Source organism: Pleurodeles waltl, chromosome 3_1, assembly GCF_031143425.1.
Source record: "Pleurodeles waltl isolate 20211129_DDA chromosome 3_1, aPleWal1.hap1.20221129, whole genome shotgun sequence".
Taxonomy (NCBI): Eukaryota; Metazoa; Chordata; class Amphibia; order Caudata; family Salamandridae; genus Pleurodeles; species Pleurodeles waltl.
This window is the reverse complement of record NC_090440.1, coordinates 1,369,868,422-1,369,892,016: the sequence shown is the minus strand read 5'-3', so window position 1 is coordinate 1,369,892,016 and position 23,595 is coordinate 1,369,868,422. Positions and strand designations below refer to the sequence as shown.

General features: G+C 44.4%; 1 protein-coding gene across 3 annotated transcripts in view; it reads left to right on the top strand.

Annotated features, from left to right (window-relative positions):
- Positions 1-792: 792 nt before the first annotated feature.
- The window catches only part of TRIM29 (tripartite motif containing 29), a 59,330-nt gene continuing 36,527 nt past the window's right edge, over positions 793-23,595 (top strand). For all 3 annotated transcript variants that reach the window (XM_069224868.1, XM_069224867.1, XM_069224866.1), the window contains exons 1-2: positions 793-2,056; positions 10,520-10,615. In XM_069224868.1, coding sequence (XP_069080969.1) covers positions 1,070-2,056; positions 10,520-10,615 — 1,083 coding nt within the window. In that variant the 5' untranslated portion in view covers positions 793-1,069. The remainder of the gene's footprint in view (positions 2,057-10,519; positions 10,616-23,595) is intronic.

Below are 23,595 nucleotides of genomic sequence, written 5' to 3'. Positions count from 1 at the left end.
CAGGGAGGGGCTATACATGGATTGAAGAGGCCCAAGATGGCTTCAGGGTTACGCTGCCTCAGTAAAATGTGTTTGCACATTTAACTGCAGCAGCCGCGTGTTTAAGTGGAGGGCTTTGGGCACCGGCACCTTTTTATTTACAAATTAAGCACTGGCTGCTAGGTGATGCCAGGCCGATTGACTTTTTTGATTGTTATTTTTAATGCACTGCCTGTCCGCTCTCAATATTTTCATCAACACGCATGGTCCAAATAAGTGTATCAACTGGAAAGCTCGCAAATAATTATCGCACGGCTTTCTCTAACTATTGTAATCAGCTGCACTGCTTTTAATATTTAATTCGTAGCGTCTGTTCCACGTCATTTTATCAAATATTTTGATCACCTGGGGAACTCCAAATATTATATAACTAGCGGACTCCAATAAACGACATCAACTGGAGCGGATTGAATACATTTCACCCCTGTTTGGTTGTAAAAACGTGCAACAACCACCACGGTCATCAGAAATTATCGACTATCTCTCTTCCGTTCCCGTCCCAGCAGAGAATAGGCGCTCACAGAAACTCTGTGACCTAGTTACCGTTGCTGGGCTCCTTTGCTAAGTGGCGACTAAGGCTGGGAGGGCACGCCAAAATAATTGCGGACGAATAGATAAGCTGACAAACAGGTTGGCGCTTTAGAAAAATAATTAAACAGACAGACATGAATGGGCGAGGTACGAATGTTCCTGAACTTCCTGGGCGTGGAGCTACCTGTGTAGCCCGCCCCGTCCCCTCTCTCTGCAACAGCTTTGGGTCCCTCCAGCACACCAGTCTTTCTGCTATCACTGGCAAGACGCAACAGGGTGTTCTCGCCTCATCTCTCCAGGTGTGCCCAGGGCAGGGTCCATATTCCTGTCAGCGTTTCCCCATTCCCTGTCGAAACGACGCCACCCAAGAAGGCCGCCGTGCAGAGGTCGTTCACCGAGATAGAAGGAAATCTGAAACAAATATAACCCGACGACCTGGTAAAGGGCCCAGAGCTCATCCACTTTATCCAAAAAGGGAATTTTGCTTGGCAGCAGCAGCATGGAAGCTGAGGACCTTAAGACAACAAACGGTACCACCACGATCCTGGAGGAGGAGGAGGAAACACCCAACCACAACCACGATGAGGCAGGGAATGACGAAATGCTAAACAGTACCACGAAAGAGATAAGCGACTTGAAAATAGCCAACGGCTCTGGGCCTGCAGGTGAGAACACAACCGGCCCATCCAGTTCAGAGCAGGGGGAGTTGCACGCCAACCACGCAAGCCCGGAGCCAAGTGACACAGCGACACGACGCTACAGTTTGGATCTGCTCGACTCCAAGGCGGGTCGCTTCAGCCCGGACCAGACCGACAGCAAGGTGAGCCGCTACAGCTTCGAGGCCGGAGACTCCAGGTCCATCCGCTTCAGCCCAGACCCTATAGACAGCCGGGCCAGCCGCTTCACCTTGGACACCCGAATAAACCGAATCAGCCCAGACATGAACAAGGCGAGAGGCAGCCGCTTTGCCCCAGAACAGGCCGAGACTGTCAATGCCAACCGGCCGGAGGCTGTGGCTGAGGTGAAGAAAACCAGCCGCTATACCGTCGAATCGGGCGACTTCAAGGCGCAGTCTGCCTACTCCGCCGAGCCCCCCAGCCCACAGACGGCCCCTCGCCCCGGCAATGAAACGGAGGACGGCAGCAGAAACAACCGCCGGAATTTCGAGCTGGGGGACGTGATCGCCGATGATGTTCTGTGTGACTCCTGCATCGAGGGCAAGAAGAAGGCCGTGCGCTCCTGCCTGGTCTGCCAGACCTCGTTCTGCGACGTCCACCTCAAGCCGCACCTCGAGGGGGCCGCCTTCCGGGACCACAAGCTGCTCGACCCCATCAAGGACTTCGAGGCCCGGAAGTGCCAGCTGCATAGCAAGACCATGGAGCTCTTCTGCCAGGCCGACCAGGTCTGCATCTGCTACCTGTGCATGTTCCAGGAGCACAAGAACCACAACACTGTCACGGTGGAGGCCGAGAAGTATGTCAAGGAGGTAAGTGCCTAGGCCAGCTTCCACTGTAAGGTGGGCCTTGATTTAGTGAATCCATACTTTGTGTTTTCAAGTGACCCCCATGGCTGTCAAGTGGGCCTGTGCCAGGGGCCACACCCTCCATCAAGCTGGTTTCACCAATACAATTTTGCCCACTTGAAGTTTTTAACTAATACTTTCCTAATAAACTGAGATGGGCAGAAGGCGTAACGATTAAGGACAGCCTGCTTTTTATGACTGACCCCGTAGCTGGACTCTTGGGAGGGCAGAAATGGTGGCATTCAAACCCAACCCGTTCTAACATGCATAATGTATAATCTGGATCTGTTGCTGGCATGGTACTAAGCTTGACAAGAAGCGAGTGTAGAGGTAACTGATAAATTCACACCGCCAAGGCTTCAATGTGCCGGTCCACGGTTTTCTTTTTAAAGAACGTTGCAGCTTGGATTAAAGTCCAATTTGTTGCACTTAATTGTGCTAAGATTAAGACTCCCAGAATTCACCCTGTTTTAAACTTAAAATCCAGGGCTATTAAATGGGGTCCTTATTGACCGGCGAGCTCTTTGGAAAGCCTGGATATGACCTTCAGTTAGGGGTCCTAGATATTGTTAGGACATTGTGGTGGAGGTGCTCACTCTTATCAGTTCCTGGCAATTTGGAACGTAACCATGGTCCAAGGATTGCAGAGAGCTCCTGCTGTCCTGTGTGAGTTTTATACAGGTCTTTTTTATGATTGTGCTGTTTTCTGCAAGACACGTAATCCAGCATTTACGAGACAATTAAAATTATAGGCAGTAGAATGCATAAATGACATCAGACAACCTGATATTTCACACATGCCAAAGTTCACACCTCAGTGCACCGTTTTTGTTGTGATTTTTTCTATTATTGATGGTTTTGCCTAGTTCTCGCTATGGATAAACCTCCAATTCCAAGGTACTGTTTACCACATTAGTCCCGTCCAACTGGCAACTTGGGAACTCAACCTCAATGAGGACTACAGTTCCCAGAATGAATCACGATGCCTGCCGCTGGGGCCTATAATTAGGTGACTCTCAGCTGGACTGGTTTTTCACACAGCAGCACTGAGAATGTCGGGACATGTAGGCCTCATCTAATAACGAAGAAAGGGAAACCACGGGCCCCAGAATGATCGGTGCTGCTGGCTGAAAGGTCAGCATGTCGGAACGTATCTTGTGAGTTGGGAGCAAGTTTACAACTGTGTATTCGGCTGGTAAATTAAACTCCTGGACTGGTAAATTGGTGGAGCTCGTGACATGGAGGCTTCTATTAACCCATCTCACCTCCTCCTCCCCATCACCCTCCGCAAGTTTGACAGATATCTCAGTGTCATTAAAGGCAACATATTCAAGCTCAGTTACTTCTGCAATCTCTGCGCTCTATAAGTTAAGTTCGATGCAGGTGAACGGGACTACTGGTCAAAGAATGTACAAGATGGTTGATCGAATGCACTGTGGTAGAAAATGGCGGCTCTGGTGACCTAAAGACATCCCGTAACCTTAACTACAAGTCCCAGATAAAGCTGTACATTTGCTTAGAAACAACAGACAGACATTGGAGGACTTGATTAAAAATAATAGTGTTACATAGTGCATAGCTTACCTGGTGGGCTTCTAATACTCAACCATAATTCTCCTGACGTTCTGGAGAAAACAAGCTTAATTATGTTGATGGCAATGCAGTGCTTCAGGTGTAAAAAAGCAAAAAAAAGCGCCAGAGCCCTCATCGGGAGGGCATCACATCTTGCATGTCCCATTGCCTTTGCCATCGTTGCCAAATACATCACCTACACTACCAATCATCGCACTGCTACAAGTGTGACAATTCAGACTGTTTGAGGCCATAGATGTAATTTAGGAGTTGCCAGGGGTCGCACCTGCAACCCTTGGCTTGCCGTTTGCGACTCCTGGCACTGCCTTTGTGACCCCTGGCCTCTGAGGTGGCAAAATCAGTGCCAGGCACACAGGGGCAGCTCGTCCTTATTGGCGACAGTTGTGACTCCACTCCCTTTGTTTTCTGTCAATTTTTACTACACTGAAAGTGAAAAATAACATATCATTCACTAATAGCATAATACACATGGGGTACAATTAGCTGGAATATGCCCTTCCATGGCAGCTGAGGTAAGTAAAAATGCTTTTAAATCTATGTTGTATGCACGCTTGCTGTTGATAGAGTGTCATAAGTGTGAATTTGTGTGTATGTGTATGTGTGAATGAGTGCAAGTGCGGGTCAAATGGTGTGTTATGTCACTTCTGCTACCCCTGGCATTTTGGTGAATTGGCATCCTTGTTTAATGTCCCCCAAGGTATAAGAATGGTTTGAGCAGCAGGTATTAGTTGTTTTTAATGTTTATTGAATTAATTTTTTTTTTTAAACTGTTGTTCTCTAAATGACACAAACGGCGCCACCATATGGCATCTGTCATAAGTACCAATGTTGACAATTAAATGCTGGTGCTGAGGCCTAGAAACTGCAGCCTCAAATTAAGCAATGGGGCAATGGGTCTACTGGTTGCCGGCCCAGTGAGCCATACCTGAAGCAGTGTGCTGAAGGAACTCCCCGTAGAGTTTCTTCTTGCTCCTGAGAAGTACTGGTACTTTCCCATTAAAAGTAGTGCAGCAGTGCTGAGAAGTGCAGAAACTCTGCCTAATTTAAGAAGTGCTGATGCTCAGTACCGGACAGTACCGGCCCATTTAAAGCACAGCTCTTAAGAAGAAAAATTGAATTCCTCTGAAGTTTCCCCAATCCACGAGTAAGTAGTTAATCCAGTCCAGTTATTTCAATAGAATTTTCTTTGAATTTCTTTTTTTTTTTCTCTTTTACCAATGCGCGACGACAAGTACTGGAATGAAAAGAAAAAACTCTATTTGCTAATCTGCTCACACATCGAATCAAAAAAAGAGAGACTAGCTATGGGTGTAAATATCTGAATAAACTGAGTAATTGAACTAAAAAGCACCAGAGAAGGCAGTTTGGGTGAAGGCCCGCACCCAAAGGGGGCTCGAGGGGACGGAGCGGAAACCCCTGAGAAAAGCGTGTCAAAAAAGGAGCGCGCAAAGGCGGGACTGGAAGTGGCCTGCCCCCAACTCAATCATCCCCCTCCCCCCCCCCCCCCCCCACCCCCACTACGAGCTCTCGGCACAGGGTGAAAACGGAAAGGGGGCAGTAAACAAAATTGGCGCAATGGGGACCAAAGTATTATTTGAATTTCCCCCACCGTGCCAAAGGGGCATAGGTGGGGGCTTAAAAGGAGACTGCCAGGCTCCGAACCCCTCTTCTTTATCTGGGCGACCCGGCAGCAACATAAAAGCAGGGCAAACAAGCTGTAAATCAATGCTAAGCCAACATTTCCCAAACCAAGAAACCGATTCATGTACTATTTATGAGTATTTGTGGGAATGGGCCGTCTGGGGGGTTTAATATGGCAGTCTCTATGATCAGTGACATCTGCTGGTCACTGGTTCCTGTCTCATCAGGGACAACCTATATATTAAACGTCTTTTGAGTTTGAGTTATGTTCTTTTTTCATTCCTGTAAAATTGAAACAAAAAATTCCAGAATGCATGGTGATATAAGTTACAAAGCCAGAACTGAGTGGGACTGTCACACATACTGTTTTTAAAAGCACTGAATACGTGTTTTTCTAATATTATAAGGCATCTATTTCCAAGAGAACGTGCAGTCTGAGACACTTTAGTAACGTGACCAGCAACCTCAGCTCTTGTCTGAACACAGCCCCCACCAGGGCGTCTCCCCTCGCTCGGCATTCACTGAATACCTGTGTCTGAAAAGCATTAAATCTGTGACTGTTGGAAACACACCCAGGGTTGTGGCCCGCCCGCCACACCGCCGCTTCTGCCTGCAGCCAGACTCTGAGATAAGATCAAAGATGGTCGTGACGTCACCTCCAGAGCCCTCCCCCCCTGGGAACCCGGGAGCAGCTCGCAGCATGCCTGCGCTTTGGAGCCCAGTGCCTCGCATGCAGGTGCTCTGCCTCTAGGCGTGTGCGGAGAGAGGCGGAGGCGGGCAGGCGGGGTGGGATCGGGAAGCTACCAAACAGCGTCGTTAATAGAGGGATGGGCTTTCGAAAGTTTTTGAACGAGGCTTAATGCTTTAACAGACAAAGAAGTCATTCAATTTAGACAGGCCAAGAATGAGCGATCGAGCTGTGGGTGTCTGCGAGTGAGACAGTTAAGACTGTCTTCATGTATCTGACACCCCCTTTTATTGAGCACCCTTCACTTACTTGAGACGGTGTGCCAAAGTGTGCCTCAGGGCCAGTGCGCCAGTGTGCTTGTGGGTGTCTGACTCACTCACACCTACTGAGCGAGACTGTGGAACACGGTATCTGATTCACGCCGCATGAGTGCGCTGCTTCCAGTTGTCTGGTTCGCATACATCGAGTGCATCTGTACTGTACACCGATGAGTGAGGCGTGCGCCTACGTACTCATGAGTGAGGTTGAATGGGATAGTCTCATTTTCTGAGCGTAGTAAATTAGCCAACTTGCGGCACATCCTTCCCTGGTGAGTATTCCCCACGCGGTGGAACAGAGTCGAGAACCGTGTGAAAATCATGCGCCGAGAAGCACACCTCTCTCCTTTGGTGCGGGTCTGACACGTTGGAACAGTTGTATTCTAGGTGTGTGTCAGACAACTTGGTGCATAGCCTCCCACCCTGTGTGACATGAGAGGCAGGCGCCTAGAAGCAAAATACGTCCCAATGGACTCGAGCCCGGGGCCCTGCGCGCGGTTTCACTCACTAAGTATGTGTCGCACAGCATGATTTATAGTATAGCTCAGTGTCTGTGCACCTAGAAGCACGTTCTGCTTCGGTAGTGCAGTCTCGCTCGCTAGGAGTGAGGCAGACATGTTACCTGTCTTAAGCATGCAGTGTCTGCCTCACGCTTCTGTGCGCATCTCACTCACTGTTGTAATTGTATGGTATTTTAATACTAAAACTGTACTCATATTTCCCGATACTAATCCATCAATAATTCTTGTTGGGTTCCAGAGTAGCGTGCTACTCATCGAAAAGCGCTTTGACACCCCGTCAGGGGTAGTAAGCGCTATATAAATACTATTACAATACAATATAGCGCGTACCGGTGAGAAGCGCACTTCGAACATAATCTCAGCCGTGGATGTTGAGTCAGACACACAACTGGGTAAATCACATCAGACGTGGGTCTCTTGTTCACTGTGCCACTGGATTCACGCTAGCCTGGCTGATGAAGGGTGAAACCCTGAAACTAGTCCCAGGATGCTTGTTTCTGGTCCAGGGAGGACCTGGCTTGGCAGTTCTAGCTGGACTGTTCCCATGAGGAACAGGGTCAAGACTGATTTGCATATGGCTGGGTCCAAAGTGGGGTGGCATGGTGAGCAAAAGAACCATGGATTAAACCCAGATCTGTGATTTGGGGCGAGTGTTTGCACTGTTCAGCACTCCGTCCATCATCCTTTTGTGTTGCTGGAGTCAAAGGCCTAGACACACAACCAGTGTCTGGCTTATGTGTAAGTAGGTATTCAGTCCAGGTGTTTTTTCCGTTGGATTCTGGCACACGTAGGCTTGGAATTAGATCGGGTGAACAGTATTATGAGTTTGAGAATGTAAAAAAACACATGATCTGTAAGAGCTACTTAACTACGGACCTCGAAAATCTGGAATAAGGCTAAGCTGCAAGGGGTCAGACACTCACCCAGTGAGTAAGACTATACTCCATTGTGTGAGACACTACCCAAAGAGCCAGGCTATGTACCAGGCGGGTTGACCACCTGACCTCAGCTCATTATGGACACAATCTCCAGTTCTGAAACTGCCCTGCCTGGACATCAATTTCAGATCTTAGTCTAATTTAGTTAAACGACAGCAAAGTAAGACTACAACTCCCAGAAAGCATTAGGTGAAAATACAAAATTCCAGGACTGGAAACAGTGTCGTAAATGGCCTGGATAATCTCAATGAGTGAGACTGCGGTTCAAGGCAAGGGTTGCTGGCTAGTAGTGTGACCCCCTTCCTCTGTGCAATTTCGGACACTGAGAACAGCCCTGGACTTCGTGTGATGGTTTAATGAGCTCTGGGTGTAGTAATCTCGTTTTGCTATCATTTGATTACTTAGACTTACACCTGAAGTCAGTGATATGTTGGTAAAAACTTCAGGACTGTAAATAGTGTCAGTAAAAAGCTGCCATGTGATGGTCACCTCTCTGTCTAGTGACACCAAATGTCTGTCTTAAGCTTTCCTTTGGCGAAACATTAAACTCAAGTCATTTAGGTCAGCGGGCGCAGTTGAAGTAAACCAAGACTGCAATTCACATAATTAAAACCTAAAAGATTATGTTTTCGAAGGAACGCCCCAAGAGTGGCAACATGACTCTTCCCTTGAGATGGAGCCATACTCTGTCCCTGTCAACGCTGCAGGACTCGTACTCAACATGCGAAGCTGGAACTGAACCGTGCAAACTTATCAGATGGCACCTGTCACCCGATACAAGATGTCCGATCCGGTCATCCCTTTAATAAACTATAAAAAATGCCATTGAATCGATGCGGAAAAAGACTGCAACTCCCCAAAAGCATTAGATCATTAGATGAAAGCCCAGGACTGTGGTGTTCCTGTGACTTAGCATCATCTGTTACTCACACAGCTTGAGTGACTGTCGCAGGCTGGGAAGAGTCCCCGGATCACTGACTACCTAGCTCCATGCGAGACCAGTCCATCCAGTATCGGGTTTGATGTGCACGCTGGGGCGTTTAGTCCTGTTTGTCTCGCTATAAATCATAACTACAAGATCCTAAATGCAAAATTAAAACATGGGCCGCATGTGCTACTCACGCAGGGACCTACAAACCTCGAAAGCCTTGTGGTAGTTGGGTGACTCTGTGCACTTCAGACCACCAATACTGCAATATTTTTTTTTTTTCCTACAGGGAATTATAGGTGTTGAAGCCTTGTGTGACGTCATTGAAACGAATTTCCATAAAGTACCGTTAACACAATTCGTAAAAGGAAAGACTGATCACTCTCTCATCCCTCCCCACGTGACCCGCATTACTCTGGGTGCTTTCAGGCAGCCCGATGACACACAGAGCAACTTTTTATTACGCAGGTCTATTTCAGTCACGCGCAGCTCTCCCAGACTTGTTTCACTTAGTGTATTGAAATAGCATTTATATAGTGCTTACTATCCCTGACAAGGCATTGGAGCGCTTAACAGTAAACAGTACGAACACAAAAATTGTGGTTAAGCCATTGGATATTACTTTGAGTCCAGACATTCTGTTCCGAGCATTACATTTTGTAATGAGAGGAAAAGGGAAAGGGACGCAGAGGTAATGAATAAAATGCATATCCCAGATTCGAAACGCTGCAAGAGAGTGAGTGCATTTAAGAGGCAGGGATAGGTGAAGTATTGACACCAGCCACGGACCGTTTGAAATCTTTGTCAGCTGGCGTTGGTTTAATGCCAAACAGACTTGGTAGCCTTGGACTTTTATCTATGCCATTTCCGTGTGTGATTGCGCTTTCAAGATTGCAGAGGCAGGAATATTGGAAAGTTCAGGGCTGTTTAAAGGTGTAAAACAAGATTACGTCACACTGGGAGGCGCCGCTGCGCTCTGTTAGCCTACATCCTTATCAGAATGCGACGCCAGACGTATGGGCCTCGAGTGGAGGGTTAGTTACCTCCGAGTCACTGGGACACACTATTCTGTCCTGGTTATCAGGTGTGCGTGCCCAATCCTTTAATTACCAGAATCCACTGATGTGTTGACTTCAATTTTTGGTTCTTCGATAGGGTGTAATATGATATCAATACTCAAAAGCAAACATGTTTTGTTCATGGATAAGGAGGCAATGTTATTGGTCACCGATCACCCCACTTCGCCCTCACGCGTCCACTGAATGGGATTTAACAGCCACCAGGAAGAGCTGGCGGCTGCCTACCGGCTTTGTTGGCCAGCAGACAAAGGGAAGGAGCCACCGTGTACCCACCAAGTGCCCGCCACTTCGGTTTTTCTATCGAACACCATTTTGGGATTTGTGCTTTCGTTTTTAAGGGCCATAAAATAAAACTCAGGACGCCAAGCGCTGTTCGTGGAAACGGCACACAGCAGGCGAGAAGAGGCGACGCTGGGGACTGACAGGGGCAGTGGCGCACGGCACACGGGAGAGGGCCAACATGGCGCAGCCGCCAGATGGCGTCATAGCATGGGGTGCGGAGGGTGGGCGTTTTCAGCTGGTCTATGTCAACCGCAGCGGGAAGAATTCTGCGTCTTTTGAGCATTTACTCGAATAGTTAAAAAATCTACAAATCTCACCGAGTTTACAGTTGTGGTGCCCTAAGTACACGAGGTCAGTTGACAGACATGTTATTGGAAGAAAGAGTGTGAGTTGCTGTCGGTATCCTTCTTTCACCTTATATATCTTTTTTCCCACACAAGGCCGAGCTGTCAGAGATCCAGGAACAGCTGCACCTGCAGATACTCGATGTTGGGGATGAAGAGGAAAAGTGGCAAAAAGAAAAGGATCGAATTAAGGTGAATGTGGCTTCGTTTCTCTCTATCTGCTTGTCCCTTTTCACTTTGTTCAACAATCCAGCAAAAGCCAGAGGCAGGAAACATGTCAGCACAACCGAAGGGCCCAGTGCCATGCTGAATACTTAACCCAGTCCTAGTTTTTTAGGGTCGAGCCTGTGTCGCATGCGCTCGTGCATGCGTATCGCTAGCAAGACGCTTTAGGTATTAGAAAAGGGCTCGGAGCCCCGTCGACATCACGTCAGTGTCTTTCATTGGCAAGTTGGCTTGCCTGTTAGAATCCACTTCTTTTGATTAGTGGAAGGCACGCATACGTCATGCCTTTTCCGTGGTTATCCCTCCTCGAGCGCAGAGACCAAGTACAGAAAACATGCGAGGCTCGCTGGGGGTTGTGGACTACTTTTTCTCTGTTTTCGGAGCGCGATCTCGCTGGGCAGAAGTTGAGCGCTTCGTTAATTGCACTTTTGCCCGTTACGATCATAATTGCACTTTGTGTGAAGTGTACAGTGCGATCGCGCTGTTTTTTTCTATTAATGCAGGAAAAATCTGGTTGGGAGTTTACAACTATGAACAGTTGTAACTTCGACAAATGCGAGACCCTAGTGCATTGCAAATGCTTGTTTTTTTTAGCCAGTAGCACCGTTTCTCCGAGTGTTCCTAGTATGTGATGAAAAGATCAAGAATGCAAACCTGGCTGAAAATATGACACATGGCATGATGCTACTCAGCAGTACTCGATAAAGACAGTCTAAAACTCAAACTTAAAATAAAACCTTGTAAAAATCTATTCAATTTATAAACAGTTAATTCAGGGGGAGAGGGGCAACTTAAATCTTGGCACAGTATATAAATAACAAGTGAAAAATATGCTGAGTATGCTAATGTTTCTCACCCATAAACAAATTACATTAAACTGTACCTTTTTAGTCAGAATGCATACATTTTTAGACAGAAAACTAAATTAAATCTGGATGGGTGTCAATATGACTAGTGCACGTTTCCTCAAAGCCAGTTGTTCTTAATGTCAAAGTCTCTGTACCACTCACCTATGTTAACGCGTCAGTCCTTAATAAGTATTCTTGCAAGGGGATGCGTATAGGTTGATGAACCTTTTGACTCGTTTAGGATGTTCTTACCATAGTTTCAGAACAGAATCAATAATCAATACACAACAATCTATAACCATTATTCAATTCAATAATCAACAGTCAGTAAATCACGCACCCTGACCTTTCAGCCATGAATAACGACACCTTTAGTAAAAGTTTAGTAAGTTTATTTCCCTTATATTAAAAATGCTAAAGTAAATGTAAATTAATCTCAAAATCAATTGAAACACATATAAAAACAGTACTGGTTGACCAAAGCGACGGAAGAAACACAATCTAATCAAGGCTCGAATCACAACACATTCTAAGGCAACAGTGCAAATCAATAGCAAAGTCAACTGCCATAGCGATATGTGATACATAAAATTCAGCAAGATAGCTTGTCAAACATTTGTCCCTGTAAATTGTCAGTCATCATGTGAAAAGCCTCACCTAACCCAAATCAGCATCAGCATTTGGGGCTTCATGCAAAACAATTTAGAACACAAATTTAGAAAAACATCTAGCTAGGGAAACTATCAAGACAGCTCAGTTGGTACCTAGGAAGAAAAGGCATACAAAAACGCAATTCATTCACATTGTCTTATCTACCTAGCCACGGTATGGGTCAGCAAGCAAAATCAGTCTTCGTCCGCAGGTCATCAATCGATAAGCAAAGCATTAGGCTCTCAGTCAGAGAGTATGAGCCTAATGACAGAATCACTAGTCTCTGCTTCTCAGTATCTCAGTAATACCCTAAAATCTCTCTCTAGTCTCATCATCTGGTCTGAAGTCTTTTTCCTTTGTCGCGTTGTTATATCAAAGTCACCTAAACTATCCCCTAATTCCCCATTGGTCAGTTAATCATACGTTTATACATTACCCAATAATATATCTACACTAAATCTATGAATTCTAATATTTCGCCCTTCACACAAAGTTGATTGGTCCGCTTTACGAGGTCCTCATCATCCGGCTCGTCAGGTAACAAAACTGTTGCACCATCATCTCCAGTCAGTGTCTTCATTGTTCGCGTCCTGGGAAAGTACATCTCACACACATTACACACATTTCGATACATTACTAGAGACATCATCTCCTGTCCGTCGGTTCCCATAGAAAGCTTCGGTTTAGCACTTTTAACAAGACTATGGACTTTTCACAGTTTAGTTCACTCTGTCAGCATTTTTTGTATTAAACACTAAGAAATACAGCTTCTGAATGAGGCCTGGCAAAACTAGGCCAAGACACTCGCTAAGTTAAGGCCTATAATTAATAAGCTACAGCATACTTCATAACCCTTAATATGACATATTACTACATCAATCTAATATATTTTCAATATTTCACAAGTATTAATCATTAATTAGTACATTTCGTGAACAACAGTGGCATTCTCCAAGGTCACATTTTCAAACCTGTGTATTATTTTTCTCTACGTTATTCATTTTCTACATAATTATTTATTCAAAATACATAAACACTCCTCAATAATTTCAAATTAAGACACCTGCTTCAGCACCTACATGTTAGTCAACCTCTCCGAGTCCTAAGGCCAAGGACTCTGTTCCTGTACACGTGGCCTCAGCCTTACTTTGTATGCTCATGCAGTAGTATGTAATTAAGACTCCTACCACAAATGTAGACATATAAAAGTTGCATCAAAAGAATAGTTTTCTATGCTTTATGTTTAGAAACAGGAAATGGTGGGATAAAAATTGAAATTTCCCTCCTGTGACCCATGATCACAATTTTAATTGTTCCTGTTTGTGTCTCACTTTACCCTAACTCCAGTTGGTACCATAATCCAATTCCTTATTCCATCTTTGCATTGACCCCACGCCTATCCAACCCTGCAGCTAAACTAAGCCTCACTCTAATCCTATCCTCAGTTTAACTACCATACACTATCCCTTGTCCCATCACTTTCCTCAGCTCTGACCCTGCCGTTTAATCGTAATCCATTTCTTAACCATAAACCTGACACTTGGCACCAATTCCCACCACAACCCCATTCCTAACCATTACCCAAACACTAAACCATAATCTAAAATTATTTAACATCTGAAGTTACATTTTGTTTTAAATGTTAAACAAAAATATGTAAACAAGGATGTACAAATGCAGTAGTTTTCTCATTGCCCAAATCTCCCTCCAATACCTGATCATTAGCATACACATCTATTCGACGTTTGTAGAGAAGGTCACATAAAGATGCACCCTAGCCTACCAATTTACCATATTCACTTGTACTTCTCCCTCTTTTTTGACCCAGTTGGATGACCCAGCTGGCACTTTAACATATTTAATTGTAATTGTTTCTTCACACTATCGTACCACCACTGCCCACAATATGCCTGGAATTACCAGTATTAAGCCAGTTTTAACATAATGTTGGATGGGCACTGCCCCACCAGTTATACCCACAATATGTAACATATTGCCACCATAATGCATGGGTTAGCTTTACAGCAAGTAATGCTTTTACTATGCTCCCAGTATATTAAGAATGATTACCATTATGCAATTGGCAGCCATTATGCCATGGGTGGAACCGTTTTGCCATGGATGTGCCCAATATATTACAAATTACCACCATTCTTTCAGGACCTTCATTATACCAAAGAGAGACACCATTATACGACAGTTGCCCAGAAAATACTAGGAATTGAAGATGCCACAGATGATCACAAATTGACAGTAATACCACCTTTAAGAGAGGGTCAGCATTTGACCAAAGGAGAGCAGTGGTCACTAACAAATCGATGATTACGGGATACCATGAATTAGTAATGTTATGCAAGGGTCATTTGTTTAGCTAATGCAGGCAATTGGCATCATCCTCTGGATGCCAAAACGTTGCCAAGAATCACAGTCTTTATGTGAGAGCCAGCATGGTTGGGCAATGAATAATCAAAAGCCGCCAAGATTTATTACAATTGTTCCAGGACCAAAAAACAAACACACACACTCTCTCTCACAGAGGTACATAACCACGTATGCATTCACACTGCATCAAGCCATTTTTTCCACACCTAATATGTACCTCCAAAATGGCTCCTACATGTTCTCTGGGCTGTCTCCCATCTCCATCACACAGTCAGCTTTGTGGTGCTGTTCCTGATGAGTGCTCCTGAGAGGTTGTGGGACAGATAGAAGCGAAACCATAGCCAAGTTTGAGGAATAAGTGGTAGTGTCTAGGGTTACGAGATAGGTAAAGGAGAAAGTTGGAGGGTCTGAGAGGAAAGGGACAAATATGAGTGACCGGATGCAGGTGGAAGTAGGAGAGACTAATAGGGTCGCCACCTAGGCTGTTTTTTTCCAGCCTGGCGGGTGTTTTTCTATTGGGGACCAGCAAAAAAAGATGGTAACCTTATTCACAGAGCAGTTGGCGGTAGGGGGATAATGGAAATGCCTAGGTGCACATCAGGGGTCATTCATAGGCTCTGCAGATTTGCTGAGTTTGGTCCCAGCAATGGCTGGTCAGTCTGCAATACAAATTTGGCTTGCCACTAGATTGCGACGTATGCAATTGCATTACCAGGAGGCTTCATGTCACTGTAGACAACAAGCTCCATTCTTGCCCATGCCTTTCACATCTGATAAAAAGTGCTGGGTTTGCTATATCACTACTGTGGACGTTGATCTACCATTACTGTAGTTGTGTTTTCTTCTGCATGGTTGGCAACAGTATTGTACAGGTGTTAAAATCATAACCACACTCTGAAACCTTCTCTACTTAGGTAACAATCTCATGAGTGTACCTGATAACCAACCTTATCTCATCTGGACTTTGTGCCGTGTTATGTGATTTGTAGTTTGTCAAGATAATGTTTCATGTCTATTTTTTTCAACCTTGTGCTTTGTGTTATACTGTCTTTTTATTATTTCCAACCAAGCTAACGTGATGCTGATATACATTGTACTCAGTGTACCTAATTCTCCTTTGTAAGGGGGTTCGAGATCTAATATGTTCGTTCATGTAGTCTGAAAGCAGATTGCAGAATAGATTTGCAATTTCCTGGTTTCACATGGATGAACTGGAACATGGCTGACTAAAGGCCGATGGAGTCTTATCTGAAGAGAACAGACTGCAATGGGATATGCCATACCCTGATTCTTGTGCTTCGCCAGTAAGCATCAGAGTGAGTTTCTGGCCCTCGGAGTGGTTGAGGAAGGATATTGGAGCAGCTGGCTGCCAATCAAAACGGCGAAAACGTCAGTCATTTTAGCAACTTAGATGGTTTATCCCCTGTTCAATAAAAGCACATCCTAGTGTTTAGAATTTTCCGATAGATGGGGAGTTTCGGGTTTCCAGATGGAAGAGCTTGGTTGCCCACCACGAAAGAGCCAGGTTTTCCCACACGTTCGTGGACTGGATTTGCTTTTGTGGAATAAGCAGAGGTCTGAGTCCCCTGTGTATGCAGAACGAGCAGACAGGTATGACTTAATAGAAAACAACAAGCTCTTCACTTAGCACTTCAGAATGTAGTGCTGAAATCAGAAAATGTGTGCTCTTTTGCATTTCAGTCAAAATTTTGCCAACGCACATGTTGGTGCAGAAAAACTCACCGTTAAATAAAAGTCCCACAACAAACCTAACAGTGCTCAACCAGTGTAACGAGGGTGGGCACACAATGTCCTTTAAAAGCTCTGGAACAAGGTCATTGCGCTCGCAGTGGATGACTCTACAAAATGTTGCCAACCATGAGCCCTCTGCAGCACTCATTACATTTGTTAGGTCAGACGTTCCAGAGGCAGAGCGTTTTTTTGTTTTGCTAATGCCTTTGGCACAGTTTGAGAAATCTTTACAAAACTTTCCAAAAAAAGTTATTTCACCTCAGCTCTTTACCGGAAAATTTCGTAGTTGTTCATCAAATAGGGGGTCTAAAATGCAGTTTCCCCACACAGTATTAATACATGATTTAAGAAAGTGCTATAGATGAAACGGCTGAATGGAATTACACCGAAGTTGCAGAAAGCGTGCTTTTTGTGATTTGGTGTAAATCTGTTCAGTAGATTTTGAGAAATTAATCTACAAAATGTATAGATATATCGACAGTTGGGCATGAGTCAAACAATTCCAGCGTTGTGCTTGGCTGAGTGGAGCTGTTTGAAGTGAGCACTCTGATTGGCTGGCCACAACATATACAGTTTTGGTGCAGCTGCCATTACAGGTGCTGGAGTACTTGATCCCTGTGTCCTGAAAATATATTGAAAAAGGACATAAGCTGGGAGATAAGTTAGCCCATGGTGTGTGTGGGTCCTGGGAAGACCCTCCTGTGGGATATCTTTAAAAAGAACAAAACAATTTTTTGGAGGGGGTGGGAATGTCATAATTCCAGGAGACATCTGAGGTAGTCCTGTGGTGCTAGTAAAAAAAAAACGAATCTAAAAAAAGACGAATGTGGGGCAGTATTCTGTAGCATGTTGTACACCTATGGGGGGTTAGCGTAGGGACTGGCTGTGCTTGGTCAAGGTTGGCAAAGTTGGATATGGTAATAAAATCTCACTTTACATTTAAAAAACAAATGAGCCATAGATTCTCACTGAAAAACCCAAAGGTAAAAGTGATGTTATAATAGGTTTGGTAATAATATCTTACTTTACATTAAAATAAACTCACATTCACTAAAACACCAAAGGTTAAAATGACAATATAGTTAGGTGAAAATGTCAGTTAAAACATAACATTTTAAACTAAAATACACAGAAACTCACCAGTTATAATTTACTGAAGTAACTGTAACTTGAACCTTTGCCATGTACTGCTTATCATCTGACATATTGCTTCAATCATGACGTGTTCTGTGACATCATTGATAACATGACTGATGTCATCTGAAATAACATCATTGATTATATCACTGTGAATGGTGGGGTTCAGTAAACAATACCTATTTCATTTTTTGTCCAAAATGTGACATTTTCGCCCAACTATGATGTCATTTTGACCTTTGTTTTTTTCAATGAACAAATATAAATTTGTAGTGTTTCTCACATTTGTTTCAATTTTGATGTTTTATGAAGCCACTATGTTTTTATAAGTACTTGCCTTATATAACACGCTTGACATTTGTTGAGGCCAAGTTTCAGCTTTTTGAAACCACTTCTCCCAGTTCCCCCAATCAAATAAAAAAAAAATGAAAATCATCTTGTTTTCAAGCCCATCAGTTTGCAGAGAAGCTCCCTACCTATGGATTAAGCTTTCTGCAGAGGTCCACTCTGACTGGCACCTCTCCAGTCTTGATGCATCCCGCAGAAAGGGTGGCACGTGCTTTCCCACACCTGGAAAAGCGCATCAATTCACCATTGTTATCTGTAGGGTGGGAAAGCAGACGTTCTCAGGCACAGATGAGTGACAGGGCATGTGACCGCATGTGAAATTCAAAGTGCCCCATGTTATGTGTGAAAGGCTCGCCCTCTTAGGCCTTTTAACAGATACAACTTTATAGTCTTGGATGTATCGTTTTGCTGTTTCCTTTAGTAGACTGGACCTTTAACAGGGTAAAAGATAGTGCCTACGGAGCCATGGTCGATTTTTAAATACACTGTCTTACACGGGGTCCCTTAATAGATAGGCAAGAGGCTCAACTGTGTCGGTATATGGGAGTTTTTGTAACATGAGTGGTGTAGTGTGCTTTGGACCCAGGGGTGAAGCGTGGTGCTGAAGGCCCTCTTTTGTGCTTAAAAATGTTACTCTAAATTTTTTGGGCCAAAGTTTCCTTGTGCAAAAGAAACAAGATGCTAATTTTTTGATCTTTACGTCCTAGAGTGCCTGACTTGGGAAACATGTTTGTGATCCCCAATAGTGCTCAAGCTATTTCGAGTTACTCTTCATTGGGTTTGGCAAGCTTGCCAAGGCCTGTTTGGCTTTGCGTTGTTATGTGTGTAATCCTGAATGCTTAGTGGCAGCAACAAACATACCAAAATCAAAGATAAAAAGTGTGAGGAAAGGGCTAGTGGAGTTCTCGCACACGACACAGGCGCTACGTGAAATATTAGACAGTTCAGTTAACCAGTTTGAAACTCAGGTGACACCACCCACCAAGTTACTTTCCCAAGTTCATCGACCAACTTTGAGGGAAACGCCTTGGGACCACCTTTGAGGGAAACGCCTTGGCAGAATAAAATATTTGGGAAAATTATTTTGGAGAATTATTCATTGGGCTACAGAGTTTGTAGTGATTATGACATTTTGGGCAGGAGGGTGCGGACCTGAGGAGCCGCGAAAGGCACAACATTAGTTCCATTTCTATCATTCCAGTGCCTTTTCTGTTTATAGAGCCTGAATTGCAAGCCTTTGTCACAACACTATGGGGGTCATTCTAACCCTGGCGGTCGGCGACCGCCAGGGCTAAAATGACGGAAGCACCGCCAACAGGCTGGCGGTGCTTCCTTGGCCATTCTAACCGCGGCGGTAAAGCCGCGGTCAGAAAAGGGCAACCGGCGGTTTCCCGCCGGTTTACCCCTGGCCCAGGGAATCCTCCATTGGGATTCCAACCCCCTTACCGCCATCCTGTTCCTGGCGGTTTTCACCGCCAGGAACAGGATGGCGGTAACGGGTGTCGTGGGGCCCCTGGGGGCCCCTGCAGTGCCCATGCCACTGGCATGGGCACTGCAGGGGCCCCCTAACAGGGCCCCACTAAGATTTTCAGTGTCTGCAAAGCAGACACTGAAAATCGCGACGGGTGCCACTGCACCCGTCGCACCCCTTCGACTCCGCCGGCTCCATTCGGAGCCGGCATCCTCGTAGAAGGGGGTTTCCCGCTGGGCTGGCGGGCGGCCTTCTGGCGGTCGCCCGCCGGCCCAGCGGGAAAGCCAGAATGGCCGCCGCGGTCTTTTGACCCAATTTGAGCCAATGTAGGAATGACCCCCTATATCCTTTCATGTAGGTACATACTTGTGACTTGCTGTCCTGGGTATTGGCGAAACTTCCATTACTGACGTTACTTTGGAGTGCACCATTCTTTCATATGAAATGAGTTCATTACAAGTGTCACAAAACACAGACTCCAACCTGAGTTAAGAAGGTGCAAGGGACGGTATGAGGATAGTCAGCATTCTAGGCAGAGTACAATTGTGCTTTATTTTTGTCTCTCCCACACTGGAAAAACTTTATTTTCCTTTGTAGTAATTTGTTGCCAGTGATAGATGTTGCTCTGAGTCTGCCTCCTTACTTACCTTATGAAAATACCATCCCTGCAAAGGTCATTGTTATTTCAAGGTCACTATGGAAGCTGGATGGACCATGGTACCAGATTTCCTGCTCCTCCGCTTTCTATAGTTTCAGTTTAGGGGACAGGACACTTTGACAATAAATATGTTACGTTACATGCCTTGTACAGCACACACTTCACAATTTCCATGACTTCTCCCTGCTGTTGGGAGCCTCAGAATAGTTGGCGTTCTCTGGTTGTGACTCTTCCCAAGGAAGGACTCTGTATTATCCAACTTTCCCCGAGCCTGTGCTGGATCCACAGTTGTCATGGGCACAGTGTCTTGAGTTTATACCACTCTGTCATTCTTCCAATTGGCAAGACCTTCAATGTGATGCATGGCTTTTCAGCCATTGACTGCCTCTGTCTTTTGCAAAGGAACTAACCTGGAATGACTCACAAATAGTCCGTCTTTCTACGTATTACTGGGATACGTCTGTGTTGAGCACAACTTGAGTCCTATAAACACCACCTTCTTGTAGGGACTTTCAGGCTTTTTTCACACCCAGGTAAATGGCAATCTTTTTTCCACATTGTAGATTCCTTTCACGAGCCTTTACCAAAGTGATAATTCCATCAGACTTATAATTAAGACCAGTAGTTTAGATCTCAAGCAATCCCGTTTTCTTTTTACAGCCCTATTCAAGAGGTTCTGTGAACCAGATGAGACAAACACCTGAAGTGGGAAACATATTGTCACACAACACTAATAATAAAATTATACATTTGCTGCAAGTTCCATTAAGTGAGAGGTACTGGGAAGAAGAAGCGACCAATGGCAAGTGCACGTTAACACTGAGAGCACTAGTATAGGAGGCATTAGACTCTCGGCAAAAGTTGGTCTACTGATGAGTGAGCAATGTGACCATGCTGAGAAACTTCACAAGAGCCCCTTTGGCTTGGATACATTGTACATGCCAACGGAAGTAAACTTAATGCTGATATTGGTTTGGACTATCGCTGCCCCATATTTTAAAACTGGCAGAAGTTTTGACCAGTTTCCGGTGGCTTTTACCTATCACACTTTCACAAATTGGGTTATAAAATTGCCCGGGAAACTTTGCATATTATGCTGCCTTTTTTTTGTAAAACTTTTAATAATATTTATTTAAGAAAAGTTCAGAAGTGCAACATTTATCACTTGAAAAACATAGCGGTAGATGGGGTAGATTACGATTAGGCCCTAACAATGCGTACTTTACCCATGGCAATGTACATTTTACAAAACCTCCCATTTCCTTTTCCCTCTGCAATGTTATGATATTTGATACAACTGGGATATATAAGTAAGTAAAATGAATAATTGCAAATAGAAGAACGTTCATGTCTCTTTGGGTTTCCCTCTCTATTCCTTGGTAAAACATTTTTGTATTAGTATTTTACATTTCTGGTTTAAATATAATTTAAATGCAGCACCTGATTAGAAAGACATCTGAAAAAACACTTCCAGTTAATTTCTCTACCTAGCAGTGAGAACTTAACATATCAACATACGACATTACCGTCTGTGAAATGTATTGTTAGTCTGTTATGTGGTAGTGATTCATTCTCTTGTATCCTGTATCCCTGAATTATACTCCTGTATCCTTCTCTATGGTGCAATCCAGCATTGATGCGTAATAGCAAATACTTTATTGGAGAGCTTGGCTTTAAGCAGATATTTTGTATGCAGCTCTAAGTTTTGCAAGTGTAAGTATAAGATTCGAACAATGATCATACAAGACATAAGTTTTTGCAAAGGATCGTGCATAAGCCAATATCTGTGCTGTACAATGACTTACTTCCTGCACATGATTATGGTTGCCATGTTAAGAACTGTTTGAGCCACAATTCGTTTTTTCGACGTGAGGAAGACAAGTCATTAAGAAACTCTTAGGGGTCAAAAAGTACATGAGATTGTGAGTCCAAGTACTTTGCAAACCAACATGTCTCCACTTTTTAACTTTTTGCTCACGTGCAGTGATACTGGCCGTAATTGTGTTACAGTCTGTAATTCGGATCTGAAGGCACTTTCAAGTTTATGTGGGCATTTACTTCGGTAAAAAGGGTTTCTGTTATCTTTCTTATTTATTGTTGCATAATCTGCCTCCGTTTTTCATTAGCACTAAGAAGTATAGTACAGCTTTTTTCCATGCTAGAGGGTAAAAGAACCCATTGGCTGATGCATAGTTAGCACATTTCTAATGCAGTAATAATACACCACTCGAGTGTAAAAAAAGAACCGATACACGTGGCGAAAGAGAGGGATCAAGAAAAGAGAGGGGGGTCGTGAAAGAGAAAAACGAGAGAAGGAGAGAGCTGGGAAGAGATGGGGGCAAGGAGACATAGCGAGAGAGAGAGAGATTGAGCTTCTTCCCCCCTAAGATTCCTTAGCCAGTTTTTCATTCCAGAGGCACAACTAAAATGGGTGGTGCAAGAAAAATACCACCATCTCTCAGGTCTCAATTTGCTAAATAAATAAATAATGAGTGCCAGGGCCCTTGTCAGAAGGCCACTGCAGCTTGCACCACCCACTGACCCCACTAGCACTGCTGATGACAGCAACCATTACACTCACACAAGTGGAACAAGTCAGGTCCATATTTATACTTTTTTAGCGCCGCATTGGCGTCATTTTTTGATGCAAAAGCGGCAAAAACTTTCAAAATACAATTGTATTTTGAAAGTTTGTGCCGTTTTTGCGTCCAAAAGCAGCGCAAATGCGACGCTAAAAAAGTATAAATATGGGCCTCAGTCTTTAAATATGCATTAAAATGACTAATATATACCATCTAAACTATTCTTTTATTTTTGGGTAGCAGGTATTAGTCATTTTAACATATTTTTAATTATTAAACAGCCATTGTTGTGCTTCTCACAAAATTAGGCAAGCAGCACAACCATGTGGCAGGCTATGATAGGAGATGGTGTTGAAGATAAAGTGCTGGTGCCGAGCACTGGAAACCACTGATTCAAATTAAGCTCTGCCCTCCCTTGCCTATATTGTGTTATGTATGGGCCCTGGTCAATTGCAAATTGATCTGTCAGTATTGCTTGTCTTTAGTGTTTGGGGTGGGTCTGTGTGTGAAATAGCTTGTTGAATTCTTCCTGTCACTCATTCTTCTAATGATTACGCAAGTCCACCTCCTGAACTGTAATCAGGAAAATTGATCAAGGGAATTCTTAAGTACAAGTGCCACTTTTAAATTGTCACAAGCAGTAATGGCTATTTCTCAACAGGGGTGCTGGAGGGGTATAAAAAAATATTTAAAAAACCCACTTACCTTTTACGTCGGGAGAGGCTCCTTTGTCTCCTTTGTCTTCTTCTTTTCCCTGACTCCTGAAAGCAAACAGACTCCCAGACTCCCCTCTAATCACGACGCTGCTGTCACCAGCATGACAGCAGCGTCATGATTGGTCTGAGTGGTTTGGTTCCGCGCTCAGACAGGGAGCGGGACCCTGTGCACTTTCTCCCCCCGGCTGTGCAACACAGCCAGGTGGAGAAACACTAAGTGCGCATGACTGTTTGGCCGGCCCAACAGTCATGACCACTTATGGTTTACTCACCACTCCTCCTCCATCTCTCCTCCTCCAGCCAGCCCCGCCCTGGCTCCAGAGGAAAAAATCTATATAATAACGTTGTGTTACTATAATTTTATTTTTCCCTTTCCTTCACTGCACAAAGCAGTGAGGGTGA